The sequence below is a fragment of the Nematolebias whitei genome, chromosome 14 (genome assembly GCF_014905685.2).
Source record: "Nematolebias whitei isolate Nwh7 chromosome 14, NemWhi1, whole genome shotgun sequence".
Classification (NCBI taxonomy): Eukaryota; Metazoa; Chordata; class Actinopteri; order Cyprinodontiformes; family Rivulidae; genus Nematolebias; species Nematolebias whitei.
Genome location: NC_056511.1, coordinates 7311480 through 7321431, shown reverse-complemented (window position 1 = coordinate 7321431; position 9952 = coordinate 7311480). Strand labels below are relative to the sequence as shown.

Below are 9952 nucleotides of genomic sequence, written 5' to 3'. Positions count from 1 at the left end.
AGGAGGGGGCTCAACACACATCCCTGAGGAGAGCCAGTGCTGAGGGTTATGGTGGAGGAGGAGAATTTGTGGATCCTCACTAACTGTGGTCTGTTTGTTAAAAAGTCTAGTACCCAGTTGCAAATTTTTAATTTCTTTAATTTCTTCTAATTTTTTTAATTTCTTGCTTTCTTTCCAAACTATACTTTTGCCTTCAGATTTAGATAACTTTATTGACATATATGGACAGGGGAACAATAATCAAATGCAGAATATAAGGACACACTAACGAGGGGATAAACACAAACACCTGGGGAAGGACAACAGGTGGCAGAGGAGGAGCCGATTACGAGGGAGAAACATTGAGGAGGGCAGGAACAGACCACAAGAGGGAGACGCAGAAAAGGGAACACGATCCTCACAAGTGCGTCACTTTAAATGAGAGTAAATCGTTAGAAACTTTCAATAAGCACGTCCTCCTGCAGCGTTCCGGCTCATGTTTCCGTTTCCTGGACGCAGGAATCAGACGGCGGCTCGGTGACGGAGCCGTCACGAGTGAGATGATTCTGCTTCTGTTCTGCTTCGTGTTGAATGAGTTTTCTGTCTAATAATAAAACAAACATCCTGCAGCCTTCACCCAGAAGCTCTCTGAAAATCCCTCACGTTCAGAACGCCGCCACGTATTTCCACAGCAAAACACAGATGACGTGTGGCCGCAGACGTTTGTACCTTCAATGATGACCCAGCACCTCGTAACGTGGACGAGGCTTTCCAGAGTCACTCACATGTACGTTTGAACTTTAAAACATCTAGACGATTAGGGAACGAGTTTGCTGGATCGTTGTTGACTCTGTGCTGTTCCGGCTCGATGCAGAGAGAAAACGTTCTGTGAAAAACTGCAGCACCTCTGCACCACGAAGGAAAACAGATTCTAACAGACCAGCTGAAGGTGGTGGAAACAGTGAAGGAGAAAGATGAACTGAGGGGGAAAGAAACAAGACGTGAAAGAAGTTTCACTCCATTTTCACAAAAAAACGCAGATTCTCTCGTTACTTCATGCTGCCAAAAGAAAAAAGTATTTGGGCGCATGGTGGCCTGAGGGCCATCAGTTGATTTTCACACATTTTCAACCAGGAATAAATTCCTGCATCTGACGTCCCTTATACACAAAACTACCACCATACCATAAACAAAAACCATAAGTACCATATCCAACAAATTTAAGTCTGATCCTCGATTAGGCCTGTCGCGATACACAATAAATCAATTAGTCGCATGATAAATGAAAATTATCAACCTCATCTTCATTTATTGGCTTTATCGTTTCTTCGTGTCTCTCTCTTTCTACTGAAGACACTGGATGATAAAAAGCTCAACTCCAGTGCTCTTCATTGACTCCTCCCTTTCTCTTTAAAATCCATTTTAACGATCCACAATTGCGTTTTTGGATCATTAAAAGCAGCTAAGCTGAGAAGCTAAGCTATGAGCTATGCTAACAGGCCGACCTTGGGAATAAACCTCCGTCTTGTCGAAGCTCCAAAATTCACGGTTGAAACCCGTTCATTCATCCATCCATTATCTTTACCTGCTTCTTCCATTTTGGGTCACGGGGGTCGTCGGTGCCCATGTCCAGCAATCACTGTGCGAGGGGTGGGGTACACCCTGGACAGGTCTCCAGTCCATCACAGGGACACATAGAAACAAACAACCATTCACTCTCTCACTCACACCTAGGGACAATTTAGAGTTACCAATCAGCCTAACATGTATGTTTTTGGTCTGTGGGAGGAAACCGGAGTACCCGGAGAAAACCCACGCATACACGGAGAGAACATGCAAACTCCACCCAAAAAAGCCCCCGGATCGGGATTTGAACCAGCAACCTTCTCGCTGAGAGGCAGCAGCTCTACCAGTTGTGCCACCGTGCTGCCCTGAAACCCGTACCATCGTCTAAAAAGTTGTTTTTCTCTGCAAAAAGAAGCTGAGAACTTGTTTACAGATTTTTTTTATTAAAAGCTTTGTGTGAAAAATGCTATGCTAAAGAGCTCAAACGAGGCCTGTCACGATAACAAATTTTGCTGGGCGATTAATTGTCTCAAAAATTATTGCGATAAACGATAATATTGTTTGAGATTTGACAATAATTAGTCGTTACTGTCAAATTTAAGAGGAAATGTTGGTTAATTTTTGTGTGTAGTACCTTTTTGGACCACTAGATGCAGTATAAGACCGTTTGAACCTAAGGATGTATAATGAGGGAGTGAGCAGCGTGTCTCTAAGAAAAATGGGAGGAAGGCCCCTTGACACATGGGCTGTCTCTCCTTCCTTTTTTTCAGTTCTCACAATGGCGGACGCTCGGAGTGGTTTGAGCTCTTTATCATAACATTTTTCACACAAAGCTTTTAATAAAAAAATCATTAAACAAGTTCTCAGCTTCTTTTTGCAGAAAAAAACTACTTTTCACACGAAGGTACGGGTTTCAACCGTGAATTTTGGAGCTTCGAGAAGATGGAGGGGTTTTTTCCCAAGGCTGGCCTGTTAGCTTAGCTCTTAGCTTAGCTTCTCAGCTTAGCTGCTTTTAACGATCCAAAAATGTGATTTTGGACGGTTAAAACTGATTTTAAAGAGAAGAGAGGAAGGGAGGGGTCAGTGAAGAGCTCCGGAGTTGAGCTTTTTGTCATCCAGTGTCTTCAGTAGAAAGAGAGAGACACAAAGAAACGATAAAGCCGATAAATGAAAATGAGGTTGATAATTTTCATTCATCAGGTGATTAATTGATTTATTGTTTATTGCAAAAAGCCTAGCTCAAACCACACCAAGCATCCGCCATTTTGAGAACCGAAGGGAGACAGCCCATGTCATGTCAAGGGGCCTCCCTCCCATTTTTCTTAAAGAGACACGCTGCTCGCTCCCTCACTGTCCATCCTTTGGTTCAAACAGTCTTATACTGCCATCCAGTGGTCAAAAAGAGGCACCACACCTACAAAACAAATTATCCAACATATATGACAATAATTAATAATTATTGTCAAATTTCAAAAAATATTATCGTTTATCGTAATCATTTCTGAGACACTCGCCCTGCAAAAGTTATCGTGACAGGCCTACTCTGGACATTCTTCTTGTTGAAACATTTCGTCTTTTATCAAAAAGACTGTCCGTCCGAGGAGCTGCGATAAACTCAGTCTTATATCCTATTTGTTAAAAAAAAAAAAAAAAAAAAAAAAAAAAAACTGTAGTATGAGTTTTTATAACTGCTTATTGTTGTTGCTGTTGTCCATTGTTGTCATCTTTCTTTGTTGAAATCAGGTCTCTCTTGTAAATGAGTCCTCGAGGCTCAATGGGATTTACCTGTATAAATAAAGGTTGATTGATTATAAATAGCACCTTCTCATATTGGATCAACCAGTTTGATAGTGATATCCAAACCTAGCTGTTCACATGATCAAGGAGGACCATCAGCCTATCAACCGATCGTTAATGCCCTGATGGCCACTTGTTATTCACAGAGGTCTGACTGATACTAGCAATAACAGCATTGTAAGAAGGTGACAATTGGACATGGAGGCCTCCGTCCCCGTTTAATAATGGACAGTTTCTCTTCACCTAGATGTCTTCCGTCACACCTATCTTAAATCGTTCCTCTCTATCAAGGATGTGAACATCTTCATCCCTAAAAGAGTGACTGCTGGACTACAGATGAGTGCAGACCTCAGAGTCCTGGCCTGATGATGCTGCTCTTCTGTGCTGGGCCATCCTTCTGACCAATGGCTGTCTAGTTTCCCCGATGCAGCGGAGAAACTTTCAGCCAACAGGGCATTAACGATCAGTCGTTAGGCTGATGGTCCTTCTTTATCATGTGAACAGCTAGTTCTGGCTGTCACCAGCAAACTAGTTGATCCACTTTGAAAATGGGTTATTTATAAGACTGAGTTTGTTGCAGCTCCTCAGACTAAAGAAGTCTTTTGGACAAAAGACGAACCATTTCAACAATTTTTTTTTTATCTGTCCAGAGGACCCGACTTAACTTTGTAGATTTTTCTACCTGGGTTATCGAGCATGCATATAAGTAACATAAGTAAATTTTAAAATAAAGTGAAGAGACTAAACCTACAACTCAGCTACAATAACTTACTAAACATGATAACGGCAGGTGATACGGCAGAGGTCAAATGTTAAAATAATACCTGACGGTGATGACTATCAGAAACAGAATCCCGACTGGAGACTAAACGGCAGTAAACACTGGCTGCAGTTTGCGAATGTTTCTGCAGAGATTCAGGCGTGTCAGTCATCAGAAACGATTGGTGTTTCTACAGAATCATCAATCTGCGTCAGCTCAGACAGGTTTACTCACATTTTAATATCTACTACCAGCAACTCTTTTGATTTTTCATTTTTTGTTAGTGAAAGAACAAGATTTTTTGCAGCGTCTCACAATCGCAGGAAAATTTCCTCCCAGAGCACAACTTCGACCTCCAAATTATCTAAATTCTCAGAGTTCCTGCATTAAAGTCCCGTTGTGTCCTTGGACCATCTGCAGGGCGATACGGTCTTACAAACACGAAGGCTTGTTGAGTTTCTGGAGAACACTTGATCAGATTCAAGTCTCTTTTGTTGAGAGGAGAGAAGGCTTTTTAACCAGTCAAGCATGTGTGACCCCAGATAAGAGAAAGAGAGGCAGGGAATGAGTTTTCGTGGAGAGATTGGCTGTTCGGGGGCTGCGGCGTGAACATCCAATCTGCTCAAACGGTCACCTCAGAGCCGAGGAGGAGGAGAACAAAAAAAAAAGCTCTGACTAGATCCTGGAAAATATATGAAAGCGAGACGTGGGGACGTGATCCGGGCAGCGGCACATATCCTTTCTGTCTTGTAATGGAAATGTGACATGGTGGAGTGAATCCGTACAAACCTACTGGCTCTGCTGGTGGGACCGAGAACTCATCTCTGTGAGGGGAATGAAGCAAAACCAAGAGTTCCAACACTCTCCTCCAGGAGAAGGAGAAAAACTGTCGTTACAACAAAGACCTGAGACATGAACCAATAAAACTGGGGGCCTTGTTTGACTTAGCTACACTGATATTTGAAAAATAATTTGAAATTCGTGTTTTCTGACACCATCGTCCATTAAGCCACTTTCTTCCACCTCCCTGGGGTTGAGGCACAGAGGCAACAAAACCAGGAGGGAAACCCAGACAGCACCTCCTGAGGGAGGTGTTCCTCCAGCAAGTTCTGTGGGAGGTGATGGACAAACCTCCAGGAGGCGTCATAATCAGATGCCTGCACACCTCAGCTGATGTGGAGGACCAGTAGCTCCTCCCTCATGACGGAGCTCCTCACTCTGTCTCTTCGGCTGAGGTTGCCCCCCCTACATACCTCGCTGTACTTTAAAAATCCATACATCTAAACATTCGGTTTTAAGTGTTTGTAGCTTTTATAAAATTTGAATTATATAAAACAATTTAAAAAATTTCAATCATAAAAATTTGTTGACAACTTTTCAGTTCCAACATAACACTGATCTTCAGAATACTTGCTGTGTTTTGTCTTGAAATGCTACTTTTAGCTTTTAGCTACCGTTTTGGCTGTTTTAGTTTTGAAGACTTTATTTATCCCACAATGGGAAAATTCAGGCATTCTTATTGCAGCTTTTAGCTACAGGTTTGCTAGTTTGAGCTTTTAGCTAGTTTTGCTACTTCAAACTCTTAGATAATGGATTACAAACATTAGCTGTTCCGCTAGGATTTTTATAAGCTTAACTTTTAGCTACAGCTTTGTTTATTTTATCTTTCAGCTACTGGTCTGCTCATTTTAGCTTTTAACTACTGTTTTGTTAATTTTAGCTTCTGTTTTGATCCTTTCAACTTGTTTTCATCATTTCAGCTTTTGTTTGTATCATTTTAGCTTCTATTTAGATCCATTTAGTTTCTGTTTTGATCCTTTCAGCTTCTGTTTTAATCTTTTTAGCTTTTGTTTTGATCATTTTAGCTTCTGTTTTGATCCTTTCAGCTTCTGTTTGGATCCTTTCAGCTTCTGTTTTGATCCTTTCAGTTTCTGTTTTGATTTTTTGAGCTTCTGTTTTGATCCTTTCAGCTTTTGTTTGGATCCTTTCAGCTTCTTTTTTGATCCTTTCAGTTTCTGTTTTGAGCATTAGAGCTTCTGTTTTGATCCCTTCAGCTTTTGTTTGGATCTTTTTAGCTTATGTTTTGATCCATTTAGCTTCTGTTTTGATCCTTCCAGTTTCTGTTTTGATCTTTTTAGCTTCTGTTTTGATCTTTTCAGCTTCTGTTTTGATCTTTTCAGGTTCTGTTTTGATAGTAGCTATTGTTTGAATCTTTTTAGCTTCTTTTCTCTTCGTTTTTACGTTAACATCCCAGTTTCAGCTGTAAAATTTTTATCACAGAAACAACATTGTCTCTAGTTAATAGATACTTTATATCCATGGGTTTAATGTTAAATAAAGGTAAATAAATAAAATAAAAAATATGGTTTATTGAAAACTGGGTTTTTCAACTATTCCCATTTTAGAATTACTCAGATTAAAACTTTCAGATTTCTCAGTCAATGTTTTTCTATGATTGTGCAGAAATCGTGGCAGATTCTGGGCTTGAGTCAGAAGAACGCAGAATACTTGACGCTACAGCGTGCGCTCTCAGGACATTATTACCTGCAGTGTCCCCTCAGTGCGGACTGAACTTGTCAAAAGGGCCTTCTCCTACTCCGCTCCTGTTTCCTGGAATATCTTGCAAAAAAATCTGAAGCGCTCGACCTTGACCTCTCTAAGTGGCTTTAAGAATCTGTTGGACTCCTGGAAAAAACCAACGCAGACATGTTCCTGTTTTTAGTTTTCTACATTCGCCTTATGCTCCAGCTGGTTTTGCTACTTTTTTTGGCATCTTATTTTAATTTGTAAAAAAAAAAAAAAATCTGTATGCCTTTTTATATTTGTCTATTGTTGTCGCTGTTGTTCATTGTTGTCATCATTCTTTGTTGAAATCAGGTCTCTCTTGTAAATGAGTCCTCGAGGCTCAATGGAATTAACCTGTTTAAATAAAGGTTGAATGAATTTGACCTTCCATGTTTGTTAACATGTTTCAGGTGCTTGAAGTCTAAAGACTCCATGTCTGTTTTAACATCATCATCATCACTCGCCACTCACCTCGGTCCGTGTCGTACAGGAAGACAAAATTGTTCCAGTCGTAGTGGTCGAGGAGGGACAGCAGCGCCCCCCGGATGGACGGCCGCATCTGCAGCGTGAACTGGCTCTCGCCCTCGGTGGGGAAGCTGGGCGTGATGAGGGAGATGTGCAGGGCGCTGCAGAAGGACGTCAACGTGTGGACCGAGCGCTTGTCGTACAGGCCGAAGATGGCGAAGACACCGCGGGAGTACTGGGAGCAAACTGAGGAAGAAAACAGCAACGTATTAATAAAACAATAACTCGGAACAAATGTTTTAGTGAAGAGTACTGTTAGAAAATGTCGCCTCATCACAGCTTTACAGGTCCTAAAAATCAAACGCTTTTGGCTTGTGATGAATGTTTTAATTAGTTTTAAGAGTAAAATCGTACAAACCAGTGATTCCAAAATTTTAATTAGCAAATGATTTTGAGTCCAGCTGTTTCTGATTTAAACACATAAAAACTGTTATCAGCCCAATTAAACCGGTTCATATTACAAATGTGTTCAAATGGAACAATATGGTGAAAATATGCCGTGAGGAAACCGGCAGATGATTTAAGACCCTCACTAGGTGTTTTGTGACTCACATTGGGGTCCCGACTACCACTTTGAGAACCCCTCATGTAAACAACATGCAGTTGAATAAGGATATGTATAAGAAACTATTAATGATTAAACATCAAAGTTTATGCTCAATAATCCAGGTAAAAAAAATCCAACAAAATTAAGTCAGGTCCTCTGGACGGTTTCTGTTTTGTTGGTGTTGTTGAAATCCAAACCATCAAACTGGTTGGTCAACTATGTGTGCGCTGCTTGTGGGACTGAGTTTGTTGAGGCTCCTCGGACTGATGAAGTCCTTTGGATGAAGGACGAAACATCTCAACAACAACAAAAAGAAACCGTCCAGATGGACTGACTGAACATTGTTGGATTAAGGTTTCGACACTACTTTGTCTCTAATATTGACACTTTAGTGCCAAAACTTTGCACAAAAAAGGCTCAAAACTAAACAAAGATACTAAATCATCTATCTGTCATAAAACGTACACATTTTAAACTTTTAGCAGAGTTTGTCCCTAAAATTAATTGAAAACAAATAAAAAATAAATGTAAATCATAATTCTTGAATTTGCATCACTTTTATTTTACAGCAGAAAAATTACTTTTTATGATGGACAGGAGAAATTTCTTGTGTGAGATGTGAGTTTAAACCTTTGCTGGTAATGCTGCCAAGTCTGTCTGTTAACAAAATATCTCATGAACCGATGAATAGATTTTCAAGAAAATTTCAGAAGGTAAGCACTGGGTGTACAACTATATGTGAATAACTTTTGGTGCCAATCTAAGATGGCCGCTACAGTCAGTTGATCTTAGGAAACACAAAAATGCTACAACTCAGTCAGTTTTACAGATATTGTGTTATATCTTGGTGTGATAGTAGCTGAGAATCATCCTCAACACAAACTTTGAGCACATCTCACAAGATTTAGCAGGATTAGATTTTCAAAAACAAATACAGCATAAGACGATCGCACAAAAGGCGGAGGGTGAGATGAAATCTCCCGTATTCAAACGCACAAACAGGAAGTGAGCCTTCGGTTTGTTTTAGGCCCCGTTTACATGAGAACAACTTCCAGAAATATGTGTTTTTTCAATGTTTATTGAGGTCAATAAACAAAAAAAGAGAAGTTTTACACAAAAATGCTGTTTACATGCCCGTCGGGTTGCCAGATAAGAAATTATGAACTATAGTACTGCAGCTTTAAAATAGTATTTTGACCTAAACTGTCGTATGTGCTGAGTAAAAATGTTCTAAGATGAGGTGTGCGTTGTGTTTGTTGAACATGTGTACAGAAAAGGAGGGGGTACATTAGACATTCTAAATTTATCTGGCAACCCTCATGCCAGGCTCAGCTTGATTCATTGCACATGACAGTTACGTCCAAACTGGTGAATACACCGACGTCTCTTTGGACCCTGGATTTTATTAGTTTTGCTCCTTCATGCTGAAAAAGGGTGAGTAGCACAAAAACACTGCTCTCTGCCGTTTATTATAACTGTTGTTAGTGCAGGACAACTTTGGACTGCAGCCGCCTGTAGTGTCCGAGCATGACACACCTCTGTGGGGGGTTCCCCTGAAAATCTCCACTCTGAGACCTGGATTAAGAAACCTTTGGCTTCAGAGAGAACGAGGGCTGTTGTCGTGGGAATGAACGGCCGAGCCAAAAAAGGCGCTGTGTAAACGGGGCCTTAGATACGCAGAGCCACCGAGCGGTTGATACGAGTCGTCGTCTCCACAACTGATTGCTGGAGAAACGAACAGCAAAATAAATCAAGGAGGCAATAAGTGATTAGCACCACGGCAGAAAACAACACACACCATTATCCCTCTGATTGCCACTTTGAATCATCAGAAGAGACGCTCTGAAAGCAGCAGAAAGGGATCAAAACCAAAACAGTTCCCTCGGATGCTTTCACAATAAAAGCTGTTCTCCTCCCTCACTTTAACAACGTTTCCTAACGGCGCTCTGACGCCTCCCTCTCATCGTGTTTGGCTTTTAGGGGACACATTATAAACAGAGCGCTTTGTGTTCACGCAGAAAGGCTTCACATTTCAAACCAACAGATCAAATCTGTTCGTTGTGTTGTTTTGGCGGTCGCACTTTGAATTAAGCAGAAACCCACATTTGCATAAAGTCTACACTCACACAGTCTGTCCTGCTTGAGGAGATCTTCTCATTATAAAAAGGTTTGGCTCTCCACACGAGCCCAACTATAATTGCCCACTTTTTTCC

General features: G+C 40.9%; 1 protein-coding gene across 1 annotated transcript in view; it reads right to left on the bottom strand.

Moving 5' to 3' along the window:
- gria4b (glutamate receptor, ionotropic, AMPA 4b) overlaps positions 1 to 9952 on the bottom strand; it is a 218029-nt gene that overhangs the window by 92690 nt on the left and 115387 nt on the right. Inside the window, exon 4 of the mRNA XM_037688243.1 lies at positions 7139 to 7378. Within this exon, the coding sequence (XP_037544171.1) occupies positions 7139 to 7378 (240 nt within the window). The remainder of the gene's footprint in view (positions 1 to 7138; positions 7379 to 9952) is intronic.